Raw genomic sequence first — 19843 nt, forward strand, 5'->3', positions numbered from 1 at the left:
TCAATTAATGAACTGATTTGCAGATTCCCCAAAATGTAATTGCACTCGGGGAGTAAACAGCTGTAAAAAGGCTGAGGGCTAGATGCTGAGTTTTCTAATATAAAGCTAAATGACTGAGTTGAAGCTTTAATGGCAAAATAGCACTCAGCCTTCACTACCTTAATTACAGCCTTACCTACAGCTACTGCCTTCACTGCAGCCTTAACTACCCACTGCTTCTGGAACTGTTTCATCAGTCTGTCTTTCTTTTCTGTGCAATCTATGACTGTCACTTTCTCTACTTGGAATGCCAGTGTCCTACTCCTGAATTCCCTTTATCTATTTTGCTACTCCTCTTCTGTTCCCCTTCATCTCAACCCTTTACTACCCAGCATGGGGGAAAGCACAGGCTGCTTTTTGCTATAGTGGTAAATTCTGCCCCTGAAAGCCAGCTTGGAGATGGTTAACAGGGGGAAAGAAGGAATCTAGCACTGAGCAACAGCAAAAACAGCTAGAAGCAGGGAGGACTTCAGTGCAGCTGTACAACCTCCTGTATCGAGGTAAATTCATGTGTAAGAAAAACAAAGGAAAGGAGACTTCTTGTTCCTCCCTCCCTGCAGAAACTCTTCCTGTATCTGCAGGGCCTAAAGAATGGCACTCAAAGAAGCTTTTCTCCTTCCCCACATAGTACCATCTTAAGGCATGGGACCAAAGGACCAAGGCATGGGTCCTTTGATGGGACATCTTTGATGGGACTTGGGAACCTATTAGGCAGTGTAACACAAGATTTGTCACACTGTGGAGTAGGATCACACAGCTTTCCCTGTCCTTCTTGATCAATAAACTGCTTCTCTGGCAAAGCAGTTACTGTGTATTCCCAGATAAAGCTTACGTGCACAGCTGATTTATGTGGGTGCAGTGGATTTGTGTGTGCACACTGCAGGGCTTTCTTACCTACATAATGAGACCTGTAACTCACAGGCACATGTAGATATCTGCACTGTAGATATGGCCCTGGTTGTCTCAATCTACTGTGGCTGCACAATATCTTGATGTGCACAGATCAAGAACTACTTTTCTAGTTTCTCCGATGAAATTCAGGATAGATAAATCGTCTCTTTCTGAATCCCTGACTTAACTGGCCAGAGCTGTCCTGGATTTCACCATTCCACTCTTGGCTTATTTCCTCTGGTTTAAATCCCATGTAAATGCTTTGCTAAAGTCCCCCAAGATCCTTTAGATTACTGTGTCCTAGAGTCACAGCTGTGAATGACCGTTCAGAGAGCCCTTCCTGCCCCAGGCTGACTAGCCTTGGAAAATCCACATCACCCTGTAAATAAACACTGCCAACATCGTTGGGGTTTTTTTGCAGCAGTACCTGCAGGCAACAACTGTTTCTTGATCTTGCTGAGCAATATACTTATTTGCTATCAAGGGCAGATTGTGGCTTTTGCTGCACAGAAATGTAGCAGAATGATGAGGAGGTGGCCTAGGGGAAGAGACAGGGAATGTTGCTCTTGACATATCTATACTGAATAATTAGTAATAAGAGCCAAAGAAATATTCATGACTCTGTAGAAAGATAAATAGATTTTTGATTAAATTTGAGTTTTGTCTTTACAGCAGTTGAAGTTCTCTGTGATTGGTAGCATGGAAATTAGGTTTTTTTGGATTCTGACTGACTGGAAGAACCCTTCTAAAGCTGTTAGCCAAGATAATGCTCAGATATCTAGCTGGTGTGTGCTGGCAAGAATTCAGAATGGCGATGCCAGAAACCTGTGCTCTCTGGGCAGTTGCAGTGCAGTTGTTGAATGATTGAATCAATCCAACTTCTTCAAAGGATTTATTATAACAGTTTCTCCACCCAGTCCCCTAATTTTTGCAGAATTTCAGCGGTGTCTTTTAAGATACATGGCAGATTCCACTGCACTTAAGCAGACCTCAGGAAGGTAAATGCTTTAAGAACTTTTTCCTTACATAATACGTATTTCCATACATATATACCTATCTTGATATATACATATATAGCTATCTTGAATTATTCACAGCACTTACATTCTTCTTTTCAAGGATGTTAGCACAGGTGATTGCATTGCTCAGCACCCAAAATTAAGAGTTCTGAAGTCTTTTTCAGAGTCATAATATACTAATAAAAACAGGAACACTCTGCACATTGGAATATTGACTCTTCCAGTGCACTCCAGTGCCATGGCCATCCAAAAAGTATTGTGCTGAAGGGTGTTGCTGAACTGTACAGGATACCATGCAGGATTTGAGAGGTCTGGCTTAAGTTTCTAGCTCAGCCACAGGCACCCCCTGTAGTGGCCATTTAATGTACTGTGTGTCTTCATGATTTCTTCATGATTCACGAGGAAAGGCAGCAGTACCTGACAGAAGCCAAAATGCATTCAAGAGAAGCTCAGACCTGCTAAGTGACAGGAGCTGAACAGTTACCAAAATTGTGTCTTCGCTCCTCTTAGCCCCCTCCCATACATTTTCCAATAAACTTAATGTGACTGAGTTATATAGAACGCTAGAACTGGCCTTTCTGTTGTGAGGTGACTAAACTGAGCAAATATCATGGATCTGTGTAAGTTCCGAATTCTTTTTGCTACCACGTTGTTTTTTCCAAATAATTGTTGCATTGCTGTGTTCCCTACAGTTCCCACACTGCCCTCCTTCACTGTTCAGTCTAAGCAGTCCAGGACTGCTGACAGTTGGCTCTTCTTGTCCAAGCCTGAGCTGCAGTCCCAGTTCTGGTGCTTCTCCTGATTTGTGTGTCCCTTAAGTATGGCCTGTACACTGTACACCACCTTTATGATACAAGCGTTCTCACAAGGATGTTTTGTCTTCTAAAAGCTTGCAAAATCATGCATTAGTCCAGTGACGTGACTGTGGTGAAGACTTCGGGGTATAGAAAAGAACAGGTATAGAGCAGCTATCAGTTTGTATAAAGAAGCAAACTCACAGGAAACAATATATTTTGGAGGTTTGGGAAATGTACATAATATCAAGCAGTTTAGAGTCTCACTCTGGCCTCACTTTCTCTCTAGCAGTGACCGACAGTGTGCTGCAAATCTCCTAAATTGGCCCCTTCTTTGTCAAGAGGCAACAATTTTATTATCATTACTGTCTGCTTTAGCTTTATTTCATTATTGTTGCTGCCACACTCTGTTACTGTGGAGGTTTTTGCTTCAAATGGTTAAAACCTCACACAAATCCCAGTGAATTAATAGAAACTCTTTTGAGGTGTGAAACCTGTGGGGGCATTGCTCTTGCTTTAGTCAGAAGAGTAGACTCATGGTCAGGTTCTGGTCACCTTTTTCAAAATGTGGCCAGCTGCAGCTTTTAAAAATGTTAAGTGACCTTGTCATGCTCACATGGTTGTCAATGACAGAATTACCAAGACAGCCCATGTAGTCTGTCCTACCCACTAGACACAAGTCCATTCTTTCTGATCTCCCAATGACCCACTCTGAGGGAAGGCTCTGGTTTTCATTGTCTATTCTGACTCTCAAACCAAGGTTTTTAACATGTAGTCTAAACTAAGACCCTACTGAGCAGACAGGCCTGGTTAGAATACCTGTGAATACTCCACCTCTTAAATGGGAACCTGGAGGCTGGGGAAAGAGGAGTGTATTAAATACTGTACTAAACTTCTGAATTCCACCTTTCCTAAAGTATGTGAGGGATCAACTGCTTTTCTCTCTCCTCACTTAAGCTTTGCTGTCAAGGTAGCTGCAGTCCCAAGTGTACCTTGAGTTTACTGTCATGCTCTGCCAAAAGCTGTGATACCAAATCAGGGCATTCCATGCCCATGGGATCATGTTTTACCATAAGATAAGTGTAGAGTGTATGGAAGTTGAATTAATGGGCTGTCTCACTGGGCATTAATACAGCATCCTAGCACAAAACTAACCTCGCTGTGCTTCTCTTTTGCTCATTACTTCGTGAGACAGGTATTGCCCAGCCATGATTGCATTTGTCACAAGAAACACATATACAAATGAAGACAGGCTCAGGGACTGCTGGGAGGTGTCAGTATAAACAATAGCATGATTTGCACACAGGTTTCAGACAGTTTACATCCCTTTTACTTGTCAAGTTACTTTAATGAAGGCTATAAAATAAATAGCCGTGGCTGTAATCTTCAAGAATTAAAATTATTACCTGGCAAGTTGAAGTAATTAACTCTTCTCAGCCAGGAATCAAATCAGAGATATATGGGTAGAAGGATGTGAAAAGAATACATTAACTCACTAGGTAATAGTGCTACTGTCCATCCTTTTTAGTTCTCTAAAAGACACAACAGAAAAAAAAAAAAAAAAAAAAGACATGTTGAAATCATGTATTGGCAGCTTTTGTGACCACTGGAGTAACTAACAGTCATCTTAGAAGAAGTACAAGACATGGTTTAGAAATGCATCTGTTTGGTCTGAAAATACTGTTCTGTCTTTTTTCCTATTAAAGACCATGCAGCATGGACCTTCCTTCTAATTAGATACAAGGCCAAGTTAAAGAGTGGGATTAGAGGGCTGGAATTCTAAAAAGTCACCTAATATGCCTGGTCTTCTTGTCATTCCTCACTTAAAGGAAATTCATAGCAGGGCCATAGAATTTTAAGTTATTCTAGTTCTTGACCATCTTTTGAGTTTGTTAGAAATGTGTTCTTGTTGAGGTAAGGAAAGCATGCTGATTTGCATACTTGTGTTCTGCACAAGCAAGCCGTTCTTGACTCTGCTAAAAAAAAAAAGGAAATGCACATAACCATAAATACCACGCTCATTTGACTGTGTTTTGTATTTCAGATCACCACATTATGCTTGTCCTGAAGTCATCCGGGTAAGTTGGTTCACATTAGTGTTTATAAATATATTTTTTCAACTGTCACTCATTGCAAGTATGCAGATAGACCCTCTATACAAGAAATCCGTCCAAGGCAGACGGCACGGGAAGGACACAAGGAGCGTAACTACAGTTCTGTTTCTTTGGCTCAGCCCTGAATCAAGCCACATTAACTGTATGAGGGAAATAATTGTGTGTTGTTCTCACATTACCCTTTGTACCATGTGATCAGACAGAAATGCAGGAGCCTCCTTTAATTTGATCTTTCGACCCAAGGGATGTAGTCCCCTCTGCTTTCCTGTCTCTGATGTAGCTGTCATTTCAGTAGAAGAGCTGAGGTCGACTGTCAGTGATGCTGGTTTCCACTACACAATACAAACTATTCTTTCCCTCTACTCTCCCTTTGTCCTCTGAAAATAAGTATCCACGATTTCAGTGGCCAAGATTGCCCTCTTCTTAAGCTTGTCTTTAATGTAAAGTCAAGCAGGGAGCATGCAGAAGAGACTGTCCAGACAATATTATGAGTTCACAAATAATGTGACAAGCTCCCTGAAGAACCAGGGAAGAGAAAAACATCTTCTTGATGTCCTTAGTGCACCTCTGACACTGTTAAAATGTCAGGTTGGATAATTTGTGAGTTGTCAGCTGCTCCTGCCCTGCTCCCTATTCTGAGCCTTTTCCCACAGATCCCAGATATGACTGTAAACTACTGTTAACAAAAATTCAATTAGCGAGCTGTGTAATGGCCTCCTAGTTGGGAAGGCCGCCTTGGGAAGCAGGTGGCTGAATTGAAATATGGGGTTTCCCAGTCTCCCCTCTCTTGTTCTTCAAGGATAATTAATTCATTTATTAGTGATCAGTCTTTTGAACCTCTGTGTCATTGCTGCACAGGGAGAAAAATATGATGGAAGAAAAGCAGACGTCTGGAGCTGCGGAGTCATTTTATTTGCGTTGCTAGTGGTGAGTCATCTTCCTTGCACCAGCCTTTAAAAAGAAAAGAGAAATCTCAAAGTGCTGCTGTATTTAATGGCAATTCTATTGACATCATTTACAGGTGGTTTTTTTTAGTTCCCCTATTTTTGTATCTCTCAGAGGCATCCTTTCCTCTCATTTCTACATCAGCCCCAAAGGAAAAGCATGAGGAGTATTTCACTGCTGCTTTGAAATGCTGCTGCCCTGCACAGGAGAGCATAGACAGGCATCAAAAACTTGTCTTCATAAATACTCTTTGCTGTGTTGTGATATTGCAGCACCTTTTTTTGTCTGGAAAGGATGTACAGAGTTACAACTCCAGGGTACAGAGAGTGTCCAATAAATTGTCCTTCACGGGATCAAAATATGGCTGGGTTTGCATTCTTTTTTTCTGCTGTATGTGTACATGTGTTTCAGGTATATGCATACATTAACTGCAGCGTTTTTCCAAGGGAAGTTTTGAGTGCCACAGCTTTGTTTCATGCAAGCAGAGAGCTACATTTTAATTTAGTACACTTGAGAATGTAAAACTGAGCCAGTAGTACAGAGTTTAAATTAGTTTCCATCTGGCTCAGTAATACTTTTAGTGTTCAAAATGTGGAATCTTGTAACTTATCCTTCTTTAGATCAAAGTTTCAATTCTCTGTGTAATTTATTCTGATTTGCAGTGCTTTTATAATACTCCTAAACATACAACAACTGAATGTCCAGCTGAAGGCAGATAGGTTTGGCATTTGTTACCAATTTCCATAGTATAATAAAATATATTTTATGTTAATAAAAGCATATACCACATGCAGATAGAATACTCTGTATGAATATAGGTTTTATGTGCATGTTAGGTGTTTTATATTTGTAATAGTTCACCTGATCATCTATACTTTTGAAAATAACAAGCCTGAAGTAAAATGTTTATGTTCTTGTACATTTATCAGTAAACCTTATTGCTTCATTTGAATGTTTTATTTTGACAAAAGCATTTGTACAGTGTAAAATCAGAGATAGATTCTGCGTATTATTTTTGTTTAAAATACTTTACAATTTTTTAAGATTTTTGGTTCAAAAAACATGCCAATTCTTTTTTAATGGCCTAAATCAAAATGCCTTGAAATAATCTCAGTATGATGCTTTAATTCCCCTTAACCAGTCTTACTCTTTTTTTTTTCTTTTTAGTCATTACAATTCACTGACATTTCTGAAGTTTTAAATTTTTTATCTTGATGCTGCATGGGAAGAATTTTAACTGTCACATTAGACAGCACCCGGTCATCTCTTACTGAGCAGCTACTTTCATGACTGATAAAATAAAACTGTATAATGAGCTCTTAATATAACTTCTCGAATTTGTAAGAACAGAAGAGAGAATGTGTCAAGATGGTTAGGATTTGTAGGAGTCGGCTTTTCATTTTCAGGGGGATTCTCTGTCAAGGTTTGGTGTCTCTATTGCTGCATCTTCATCTGCTCCTACATACACACATGAGCCTGAAAAATGATTGAAGTAAGTCTGTTATTGATGGAGAGTGCAGAGCTATCCAGTTAATCATGTCAGGACAAACCCTACAAAATTCTCAAGATATAACAGCAGATGGTAGCAATAAAAAAGGTGTAGTTGTTACCTTCAGGAAATGCCACAAAGCATCCTTTCTGACTTCATCATGGCTTAAATTGCATTAGCCAAAGTACTGAACTATCAGAATTGATTTTCCTTTAAGTCTGGAGTGGTTAGGAAAAGCATAGGTAGCTCAGGAGGTTGGTTACAGCAGAACAGGGCGGCTCTCCCTTCAAGGCCACTTGAAAGAACAAACACTAGTAAATAGTGCCCAGTAGTGGTTGCCATCAGGTGACTTCCTGAGGCTGCTGTAAATGGAGCTGTTGATCTCCCTAAACTGTAGACACAGGATTGCTTATACAGATGCACTACTCACTGTAGTAAGAGCAGTGCCAGAACTGACAACTTAAAGCTTCATTATCACAGCAGCTGACAACTTGCAGCTTCCCACAAACCATCCTGGAAATCAAGGAAGCTCAGCACCTACTAGAATTAGGCAGTGAAAGAAGGAAGTGAGAATATCTAGGAAGGTGCAGACTTGCTATAAAAGGGTATCAGCTTCAGTCAGTGGAGTTATCCTAAAGATTTCAACTTCTCTTTTTCCTTTTTGTCCTTGCAGCAAGGATAGGTCTTTTACTGCTTTTTGTGGCAAGCTGATGATCTATTCACAGTGTAGTTTCAGCTAAAAAAACCTCAAGCCATTCATGTAAGTGAGCTACAGTAGGGAAGCAGTAGGAACTGATGACCTGACCACAGCATGGGAACTGGATGGAGTATATTAAACAGGTAGAATATCTGCTGCTTCCAAAGGCTGATGTTGGTTGGGGTTTCTTTCAGCTGTGTGATTTCAATGCTCCATCAGAAAGGGCATGTTCTCTGCTGAAAGTCTCTCAAAAGCTCTTCACCTCCTTTTCCATGTCTGCAATAAATGTGTCTCAGGAAGATTAAAAATAAGGAGATGATAAACATTGCTGCTGTGAAAGTATACCCAGGAGGAATACCAGCAGATCAAAATCTTGAGCTGAATTTAAGTGAATCCATGCATCTTTGGTGAATTTGCCTGGAAAGGCAATTTCATATTTTGTATTTTATTTTATACTGGTAGTCATTTTCTAATTAAAGGTATAATAAAAAACTCTGTCCTCAATTTTGTTCCTTTGTTAGAGGAAATAGAGCAGCACTAAGAAATTACTTATTTTCAACAGAAGTTTTTTTCACTTACTACAGTAATTCATTATGAGGTGACTTACTTCCATTCTCTCACTATGTTTATTCTGGTTTTCCTCCTTTGGCCCTCTCCAGTTCTCTGCCACTGACCACTCTGTCACATCCCTGCAGGGTGCCCTGCCTTTCGATGATGACAACTTGCGGCAACTGCTGGAGAAGGTGAAACGTGGAGTGTTCCACATGCCACATTTTATCCCGCCTGACTGTCAGAACCTTTTGCGGGGGATGATTGAAGTGGATGCCTCGAAACGTCTCACGGTAAGAATGTATTTGATGTATTTGGTGCTGATGGTATGAGCAAGGCTTCATTTCTCATCTTGTTGCAGTTTTTGTTGAACAGCTAAGGTAACTTGTTGATTTACTGCCATTCTTGTGAGTTTCCTCCTGATCAAAGAGTTAGTAGAGTTGTTAGAGTCTTTAGGAAAAAGTTGGTTACCTTCTCTTTTGAGTCATGAGGACAGATTGCCTTTGTGTTTTTTTCTCTAGCCTCATAAATCCCTCCCAGATGTAGCACTGGGCATTTAGAAGAAATCCCTCACAACATCATCGCAGAGCTACTGACACCTTAGCGTATTTTGGAGTCCACCTGAGTTGTCTGGTTCTTGTGGGTGGTACAGCAGTTTCTTGGGAGTGTGAGAGAACTGTTTGAAGGTCGCAACTGTTAGGAGTGTTATTTGAAGTTTTGCTAGTAAACAGGCTATGATTTTCTTACATTTCTGACAGAAGTATTGGCTTCTCACCTCATGCTGTGCAAGCTGCATTGTATTCTATCCTGCATTTGCTCTGCATTGTCCTCTAGCAGCCTTCAGAGCAAGTGTCTGCCTGTCTGATCTTTCATCTTGTGCCCTGTGGTTCTGGGCACTATTAGGCCTACAGTGTTGAGCTCCTGACATTCAGCACTAAGTTTGCATTTAGGATACATCACATCACTACAGCAGAGACCTTGCAAGGGCAAGGACTGTGTAGTGATTGTATCCTTCATTAACACTGTGTTAATGTTTTAGGGAATTTTAAAAATTAGCAATTAAAATAATTTTGGAAACTAAGATTGCCTGCTTGTCAGTGGAGGCGTCTGCCTTTATGGGTACATTGCCCTTGTAAATCCTATTGTCAGGCCGTGGTGATGATTTTATACAGATTTACTAAGCTCACAGATTCTGAGTGGGAGTATGTATAAAGAAATGTAAATTTAAAACTCCTCCTGGTTCTTCAGTCTGCTAAAATATTTATAAATAAACTCTCAGATCACAGGTTAGCCTCTCTGCTGAGATTGCTAACAACAGCATCAGTCTGTGCCAGCTGTGGTGGTGCTTTTGGGATGCAGACACCTGTCTGCTAAGAAGTGAACTGAAACTCCCTTCTCAACACTCTTTACAGGATTACCTGACAGCTGGGCTTTTCTTTCATTCATTACAAAACCAGGTCATGCTCTATTTGGTGACACGGGTGAAAAGTTCTTCATGTTATTACTAGTATCCCTACTTTTGCAATCCCAGTAGCCATCACATTTGCAGTATTAGCACTGATTGAAAAAAGATAGTAAGCATAGGAAAATTTTAAGTGTAAACCGGGTTTTTAAAGAAAGAAATTACTTTTTCCCAAGTACTTTCATGGAAGGAACACTGCAGAGGTTAGGGCTATACCCTGAGACATGAGACAGCTGTTCTTCACGGCCAAGAAATTTACCACGTCCCTCTCGAGCTTAGGGTCCTTTCCATGTTGTAAACATATCAGTTTTTCTGCTGTTTTGTCATTGTTCTTTTTTTCTCAAAGATATTAGTTCTGATGAACTAAGTATACTAGGAAGCAGATCATCAAATGTTAGATCCCTCTTCAGATTCAGACAGACCCTAAATGTTTTAAGTTGTGCAATACATCAGAGAACATACACATATAGGAGAGAAAGCAGTTAAGGTAAATCAAGGCCCCAGGGTGACACCCTTCGCCCCTCCCTTTCTTGATGAAAATTAACCTCTTACTTCCTTGGGGAGGAAAAAATGCCAGATCTAATAGTTATTGGAAAGCTCTAACCAGTGAATTATGAATAAGAATTTGATAAATACATATTCAAGAGCCAAGAACCGGGAGGAAAAAAACGTTAGCTCTTTGTTATTAGCTGCAGTCTTATTTTCATTATGTGAGGGTCTCTCAGTTTGCTGTCCCTGCTGCTGTCACACCTCTGTGCTGTTATTGAGCCGCTTGCTTCGATTGCCAGGCAGAAGGGAGCTCTTTGTTTGCCACACAGGAGCTGGGAATGTAGAGTTTGTTCTGAGGAGAGATCTGAATTCTATTTTAGCTGTGTCCTGCAAAAAAGGGTATTAATATGGGTTTATTTGGAAGCCTCTATTCCTGGAAAATACATTTCTTGAATCAAGTTGATATTTATTAAAAGATCTGAGCAAAATCGCAGCTTGGGTACAATAAGTACAGATGTAGCTGTTACCATTACTGATCATTTGCTCAATATCTCACTGGTGAATTCAGCAGAAAATACAGTGAAATGTAAGGTCACCAGAATTTTTGTCTTTAATTTTTCACATCCCCTCTCTGCTTTGTTCCTTTTTTTTTCCATTTGTATCTCTTTTCCTTTTCATCCAACTGCATTTCCCTCCCTGCAGTAATTGCCATTTCACAGCACACCCACACCTTCCCCAGTCCATCTGTTAAAATGATCAACAAAAACAGAACCAGGATTCACGTTTAACTGTCATCGTTCACCTCAGTGTTAGAGCTTGAGAAGATTAATGGAGGGGAGGGTACTCAGAACTATTGTTGCTGGCCCTTTCCAGCCTTAAGAACTAGGCATTACCTTTCTTTGTATATGATTTATTTATGGAAAGAAGACTTTGTTATGTCTTACTGGAATATTGTTCACACTCACCATATATCACATAGCCTCAAATATGGTTGGTGGAACGTCCTTGACCCCTCTCATTTACTGGGCCTGTTTTACTGAACATGCTTTAAAATAAGAGAATCCATGTTTTTCTTTCATTAAGATGCAAAAGTTTATCCTAGCTGCTGGTCATGGTATTTCTGACCACCCATACTTATGAAAGATGAAATCAAACCATGAATGAGTACTAAGGTGATCAGCATTTGAGAGAGCCTGTCTGAAAAGGGCTTCAGTTAGTCTGATGATGTCTAAGGAAGGTTGTACCGCTCATCTGCATATTCCTCAGAGGTAATTACTAGGGAGAGAAGAATTATTTAAACTAAAGGAAGATGCTGGTACGAAACCAAATGTATGTCAAATAGCCTTACAGGAAAGCAGGCTAGAAACTAGAAGAAGCATTTTAGCTGTATCAGCAGGGTTGTGGGACAGCTTTCTCGTAGGAATAGTGTCAGGAGGGAAAAGCGAACGAGTGATAAAGTTTTAGAAGGCTTATGGAAGGTGTGCTCTGGGTGCCTCAAGTACTGCAGGATGAGCTTTCTTTTAATTATGTGCTCTTCAGAAAGCAAATGGTTTTTTCCTTGGAGATTTCAAATGATTCAGCGTCTCTACAGCAGAGAGTTACAGCTCCTGCAGTGGAAACCATTCGCATTCTCAGCCAGTATTTTCTTCTAGAGAAACACAAAAGCAAAGGACAAAGAGTAAGGAGCTTTTGGCCCACTTTCCTTTTACAGTTGGATGAGCATTATCAAAACTTTGTCTCTAGAGCAAGGTGGATCAGAGCAGATACTGCAGAATTGATAAAGCTGTTACTGTTCTAGTGTTGACATTTTAAACTAGAGTAGAATGACTTGTCTTCCATGTTGGGTGTCCCCATAGTCTGAAATACCTGTCCCTGAGTATTACACATATTTTCAGAATCTCCTCTCTGCTCTCTGATTTTATTTTTTCTTGGGTCTAATATATGCCAGTGATGGACTACAACATCTAAAGAATGTTACAAAAATGAACAAGGGACAACTCAACTGATTCCTTCTTATGGCACCTTATGGTAAGGTGCCTATCACATCATTTAAATTCTCTCACTTCACAAGCTGTAGAATGGAGATTATTGTCTAGTTGATGTATTTAGGCTATAAGGTTTTGGCTGCCAAGGATCTATTCATGCACTGTGCAGGTAGGACAGTGATCCTTGCCCTTGTCAAGGTCCCTGGAGGCTGCTATAGTACAGCTGCTACTGCTGACACAGATAATGGTTTTGCCAGTGCTGTTTGCAGTGCCAGCTTGAATCCTGTGGTCAGGAAAAGCCTCTATCTTGACATTACAGTCGGTTTAAAACTGAAACTACAGGATCTTCTGAATGAAGAAGATTCATTTGAGATGTGGGTTGATTTGAGGCACAGATGGGTGTGAGATTGTTCCCTTTCTGGACAGGGAATTCTGAAATTTGACATGAGTTCAAGCCCAGAAGCCCTCATTTATATCCACAGACTTTCTCAAAAGTTTTCTTCAGGTCAGAACTTTTTAGCTTGGCAACCGCTCTGCTGAGATCAGTGCCGAGGATGTAGACAGTGCTGTCTTATTTTCCATCTGCCTGTCTGTCTCCATCTGTTGTTCCCTGCCTTAGAATTCAGACGTAAGCTCCTTGTGGGAGGAGACCTCTTTTTCTCATGAGCTTGTACAGCTCTGTATCACAATGGGTCTTTCATCTGTGAGTGGGGCTGTTCGGTGTACAAGTTTAATATATTTTGGAAGTATTTTTACATAAAACCATGATAAAGGAATTCTCCCTCTCCTTCCATTACAGCATTTTAGCTTGCAGCAATCTCTTCTCTGACTGTGCATGTGCAGTGGATCTAAGCATGTTTTGTTGTTTCAGAGATGACATCATGAGACAATTGCCTGCAGTGACTAGGCGATATTAGGAAGCAGCGTTTTAACAACTTCCATAAAATGGCATTAAACTTGGCAAACTCATGTGCAAACAGCAAGAAAAACCCTCTGGGAAGGGTTGTTAAATGCCTTCGTCACTTAAATGCATTTGAACATTGTGTTTAAATGAAGGCAGGAGGAGTGAGATTAGCTCCCACTGTGTATCTCCCTCCCCTGCACTGCATAGTAAAAGGCATACAGACTTCTCCTTGTCAAAACCAATCGCCCTCCCATAACCCTCCTGTCACTTTAATGCAGATGAAAAGCAACAAAGCATTAATTAATTACCTTTAAAACAGTAGTGAAAATGTTGGCAGCAGCAAGCACACTTGTAATAACATTTCAATGCAATTACATTTTAATCAGCATAGAAAATGGATTTGTAGAATACTTTTCATATCTGGGATATCCCAGCATACTTCACAGCAACGTTTTTGATGTGGATTAAATGGCAGATATGTCGGTAAACAGCAGCCATACACCTTCAAACAGCTGTCATACACCTTCAAATGTATATCAAGGTACTAGAGGGCTTCTCGTTCAGAAAAATGCTATGATCAGTATCTTGAATGAGGTTGATGAACAGGGATGACCAGAAGGGATTTCTCTAAGATCTTCTCTGAAGGAGCCCAGAGGTTCTGTGACTAAGACATGAACTGGTGACCCTCTTTTATTCCCCCTCTCTGACTCTGAAAGTGAAGCGCTGTTGTCTGCTTTGGCATGTCATTTCCACATATCACAGGCACACAAGAACACTGTGACCCATGGAGACAGAAAATGCAGCAGGAGAAGCAAGCATGAAAGAGGCTTGGACATCATGTAGCTGTATCATCTGCATCTTGTCTGAAATCATTAATGTCTCTAACTCTCTATGTGGTTTATAGGAAATAACAAGTAGATGTGCATCTCATAAGCCAGTTTACCAAGCACAGGAGGTACAGTACGCTCCTTAGCAGATCCTCACAGTACTATAGACCTGATAAATGACAATGCTGAAATCCTGTCCCATGGAAACTGTACCAGAAAGGCTCTTCTTAAGTTCTATGGTTGTACCTCTGTTTCCAATAACCATGAATGAGTAAGAGGGCTGTGTCTCCAGGCTTTTAGGGTAACTCCCATAATGCATATCTTTATCTTGACAGGAGATGGCAGTGTGTGAGGGATACCTTGCTCTTAATAGTGCAGGATGAAAGGGCTACCTAATGCAAGGGGAATCGTGATGAAGGGAATTACTGTGACAGAGCTGAGGCCACAGCTGGGAGCTGTGCAGGTCTGCCGAGGCTCTTGGATGTGTGTGCTGGGGGGAATTGGTGCTCTCAGCACCTGGGCTGGTTAGCAGACAGCTAGATATGCAAGTGCCAACTTCTCCTCTGACTGCAGTGCTGATACAGTCTAGGTTTTAAAGGAGGCTGTTTTGTCTCATACTCTCCCTCCAGCCTCCTATCATGCTTTCCTAAGCTGCATTCCCTGTTGCTTTGTTTTCAGTTAAAAAAACTTAGAGCCAAACTCACATCTTTCTGGTTTCTCAGACATGAAATTTTTGTTCCATAGCACCAGGGCTCTGATTCCTTGCTGTCTGTGGCAAACATCTACTTTGTATCTCTAACATTTTTTTGTTTGTCTCATCCTCTTTTTTTTTTTTCCCCTCTTTCCCTCTCTGATTCTCATTATTCTCAAAAGGAAATGTAATAAGAGCAGGACAGCTGTCTCCATTCTTCCTGACCATTTTAATGGGTCTGTGATTTCATCTGATAGCTGTTAGCACTTGAGTTTCTCTCCTGCCTTTCACCTGCATGTTGCACAAATGCAAGCCTGTGTGCAGTGAATGTACATATTGTCCTGCACATACAATTCATAGTGATGAATATGAAAAATATTGTCCACTTAAATAATCCCTGGACATCTATGAAAAGTTCTTTTCTGCTGTGATTGTGATTAAAACACAACATTTTAGGAATGTTCTGCTGTAAGTATGTCATCTGAACCTCCTGTTCTCTCTACTGTTAAGGGTTTCTCTTGGAAAAACCATGTTGCTTTCTTTTCCCCATGCTTGTGGGAAAACAGTCATCGTGTAACTGGAATCTTGTTTGCTGGGATCTGCCTTCCATAGGTGGACAAGGCCGCCGTTCAGCTTTGATCAGTCCTTCATTGCACAGTAACATGCTCATGTGCAAAAGAGGAAGGTAAAATAAATTTGCAGACTGGTGTTCAGGTGTGGGATCAGTAAATGACACAGAGCCTTAGTCTGCTTGGTGCTAAGGTTTTAATGGCAAATGTGAAGCCAGTCAAGAATGGGTCCTGGCAAAAGGTCTCCTCATACGTGCTCAAATCATTTTGTTTATTCACATTGTCTGTTTGAACTTGTCTTCTTCTTTCTCTTTTTCTCCAAAATGAAACTAGAAATGAACTTTAAGTATAAAAAATTAGCAATTATTCACATTCAGAAAGGAGCAGTTTGTTAGCCTTGGTTAAGTTAGAGAGGGAAGGGAAAATCTTAAATTGCCAAAACACTTGCCTGTGAAGCCTCATAATTAGCATTTTCCTTGGATTTGCTCCTGACTAATCCATTATGTCTGGAATTATAGTCTCATTTTCAGTGGGATGGGTGAGTATAAGCAGCTCTTGTATGCACAGGTCCGTCTCTGAAACGTTGGACTTACTTGAGTAAAGATGTCTTGTGGAGTTACCTTTTCTGTTTTACAGCACTAATTCCTTGTTTTCTTTTCCTTTACAGTTAGAACATATTCAGAAACACATATGGTATATGTAAGTAACATTTTTTCAATTCATTTTTGTATGCATTCCTTATCGGTTCTGCTATTGAAATGATTTCTGAAGAGTGAGACTGGAGTTTGAAAGCAGGTTTCACCTGGGTGGGGAAAGGGGCAGAGGATAGAAAAACATCTAACTTTTTTTTTTACCCTTTGCTACTCATATAATTTCTTCTATATATACCAACCCAGGAACTTTTTTTGTACAGTGGCTAACAACTGTTTCAAATAGCACAGCAACTTGCTGTGTTAAAGAGATACCTGCAGGTGATCAGCAAAAAAAAAAAAAAAAAAACAACCCACTAGCAGCCATATTTAGTTTGCTATCCAAGTGCTACAGACAATCCCTTATAATACCTTCTTGACAAGAAAGCTTTCATTTGTTCTTTCTTGGCATCTTGGTTTTTCTCTGAAGCAGAAACAAAAATGATGATATTGATAAGTAAGCACCTGTGAGCAAGAGCTTTTCTGTCTCATAATCCCTGCTCCTTCTTCATAGCAAGCCAAGAGGCTGTTTCTGACCTTGTAACCTGTTGATGTGAGAGTAGTTCTGTGACTTGATTAAAAGCAGCAGTCCTGACAGTGAAACAGGAGGTCTGTGAGAAAAGTACACACCTGTCTAGTGGTTTGGGTGTAAGGAAGATCGATGGCTTTCAAAAGTGACCTTGCACTCTGTGTAGCGTTAATAGTATTTCAAGAAACCTAAGCAAATAACGTTTTTATACTGATGATAACCTAATCAAACTAAAGATACTACTTCACATATTAAACAAGGAAATGATGCTTTGATACATGTTTCTCAGGGTCAGCATTTCCCAAGCGGGTGATAAGGGAAGTCCTACCTTCATAATCCCATCATTGCTCTAGAGAAATACTCAAGGATGATATGAACTGATACATAAGCCTGTCACCAGTAAGAAAAAAAAAAAAAACACCACTTTTTTTTTTTTTTTTTAATTTGGTTTCTCTAATTCTATCTTATGGAAAATATTCACCTCTGGATTTATTTTTAATAGAACATGAGGGCCTTCAATGGTTTCTTGAATAGCTAAAACATTTGAACTGAGAAAAAACGTAGTTCACCTGTAGTGGTGGCAGCACTCTGCCCATGGCTTCTGCATGCTCTCTCCAGTAACCAGACATGGCACCCTTTTAAACCAAAGAAGGGCACAAGTGTTGTTTGCAGCAGGTACTTCTTTTTTTTATAAACTCTCATTGAGAAATGTAGAAGAAATGGAGGGGTTAAATCTCTAATTGTAATCTGTGAAATCTCTCCTGTAATGTTTTACTAGCAATTCCAGAAGTAAATGTCGTTTACATCAGACTGGACAGCTGATCCCCTCTGTTTTTTTGCTGGAGTGAAATCAGCTGGCTCTCTCTGTGCTTTAATCAGAACTGGAATATGAAATAAAATGAAAAGTTATTGATCACTTATATTATTATTTTAGCCCTCCTCAAGATTTTTGCCTGGAAATTTTCACTTATTGAAGGATTTTTGGTCCAGGCACAATTATGCCAGTATTATTTCATTACTTTATTCTATATTTAGAATTTGAAGATTTTTTTTCCTTTGCAGACATAAGCATTTGAACATTTTCATGTACTTCTCAATGAAGGTCGGAATCTCTGATGATTGACACAGTAAACTGTGTCAAGGGAAATATCATCTGAGGCTGTTTTCAGAAGTAGAAACTGAGTTTTGCAAAAGCAGGTCTCCCCTAGACTCCCAGTGTAGTGAGTGCAGAAAAGCTCTTCCACATGTCTCTTTAGATTGCATAAAAAAAGAAGTTTCTGCTCAAAATAGCTTTTTTAATGAGTCTCTTTTTCATTTTCTCTATACTGGGCACGGATTGACCTCAGGAGTTTAACCTCCTGTGACTAATTTTAGTCAGTGAATAACCCTTCCACCTCCAAAACTCAGCTACTTTCATCTGGTAATGTTTCATAGCCTCTTTGCATTCATTTTTCCTGGAAATACTGATGCTGACAGAGAAGGGGGGTTGTAAGTGGTTTATTCTATGACTGTTTTGCTCATCTCTTAAATTTTTTCCTTTATTTCATCTGCTATTCTATGTAAAATCTTTATCCTTTTTCATATATGGGTTACTGACCTGAAAGTTGTACTCAGAACATATAAGTGATTTCACTTAATTCTTCAAATAAATATTGAGGCTACTGTAAAACTGAGGAAAAGATTTAATTGCAGACTAAGGCAGACAGAGAAAGAGGACTTGAAAGTTGAAATCATGATTCACAAGCCTAAAAAAGGAAAAAGAAATCAAAGCAAAACCTTTCATCAGCAACCTCCAGTTCTTCTTGCTCTCCCACCAAAATTAATTCAGTGAGGTTTTTCAAGCCTTTATAATTTGAAATAATTTATTTTTACCTCAAACGTAGGTTATCATAATCCAGAAAATAAACAGCAGTTATTTTCACATTTTTTTTTTGGTAAAGAGGGCAAATAAAATTAGCTGTTGCGGTAAATACATATCCTGTAACACTGAGTTATTGCCCTGATTGTGAAGGTACCCCATTTACTAAAACAAGATAAAGTGTACTGGTTCTTCTTTGCTTTGCACTGATGCAAATGGGCATCTCGGTGAGATTCATGAGAGAATTTCATGGAGAGACTGAGAAAGTCCACCCTCATCAGAAATCACAGCCATTGTATGCACTGATCCTCACAAAAGTGGGTGGGTTTTAAAACAGCAATCACATTCATGCAAGCCTTTAAAAAAAATATATGTGATTTGCAGCTTTCATCGTGTGACATTGTTTGATGTCTGTGTGGGCTGAAATGCAACAAATTTGTCACTCTCTGCTAGACTGAGAATGGAACAGGCATTACAGTCGTGCCAATCACAGCCCAGACCCAGTGATTTTTGTTTCCTGAAGCACTGAATTGCGTTGTCAAATGATGAGATGCCTCTTTGCAGATTTTACTTGTACCTGATGAGGACGTGTGAAAATTCCTGGCTATGTCTGAGGCTGACCAGGTGCAGGGCATAAGGAAATGCTACTTTTCAGTGCACAGAAGATGGAAAGCCGTGCTGTCCTCTAGAAATGGCTCCCACGCCAATTGATACAAAAGAAGCTTGCAAATTCTATTCTGCTGTGGACTAGTAGGAAACCCAGATTTTCTGGAAATTTTCAGAGACAATAATTATTTTTAATCTCTTTAAATTACCTTAAAGACATCTGCTTGTAACATAATGATTGATTAATTAAGTCAGTACTTTTCAGAAGTGAATTGTAGATCACTGAAAACCAAAACCACTCATCTGCTTTCAAAGGTGAATCCTGCAAGAATTTATCTTAATGACAAGGTCATTACTGTCTTTAATAGTGCAAAGTTATGATCTAATCATTGCTTATTACCTGCTGAGAGCTAGATCCTGATTCTAAGAGGAGTAGTGAGTAGTGACCTCTTAAGAGGAATAAGACATTTCTTTAGTTGAACAAGGATTTTTGAATTTACCTCTTAGATTCAGGACCATGGTGGCAGTTTAGAAGACACCAGCACTTCTGCGAGACTCAAAGGGAGCATCAGAAGCTGTGTTTTAGTGGTTTGGTACACAAGAATGAATCCCAAGAAGCAGATTCTTTTTGTGTCCTGTATATTCTGCTTCCAGTCCCCGAAACTGAATAAAACTGAGCTTGATATGTCTGAGTGCC

General features: G+C 39.8%; 1 protein-coding gene across 11 annotated transcripts in view; it reads left to right on the forward strand.

The window, feature by feature from the left end:
* BRSK2 (BR serine/threonine kinase 2) overlaps positions 1 to 19843 on the forward strand; it is a 318125-nt gene that overhangs the window by 239194 nt on the left and 59088 nt on the right. For all 11 annotated transcript variants that reach the window (XM_027888707.1, XM_027888706.1, XM_027888709.1 and 8 more), the window contains exons 6-9: positions 4788 to 4821; positions 5716 to 5784; positions 8684 to 8830; positions 16132 to 16163. In XM_027888707.1, coding sequence (XP_027744508.1) covers positions 4788 to 4821; positions 5716 to 5784; positions 8684 to 8830; positions 16132 to 16163 — 282 coding nt within the window. The remainder of the gene's footprint in view (positions 1 to 4787; positions 4822 to 5715; positions 5785 to 8683; positions 8831 to 16131; positions 16164 to 19843) is intronic.

This window comes from Empidonax traillii, unplaced genomic scaffold, assembly GCF_003031625.1.
Source record: "Empidonax traillii isolate 1590-97213 ecotype Southwest subspecies unplaced genomic scaffold, ASM303162v1 scaffold245:size1430315, whole genome shotgun sequence".
NCBI lineage: Eukaryota > Metazoa > Chordata > Aves > Passeriformes > Tyrannidae > Empidonax > Empidonax traillii.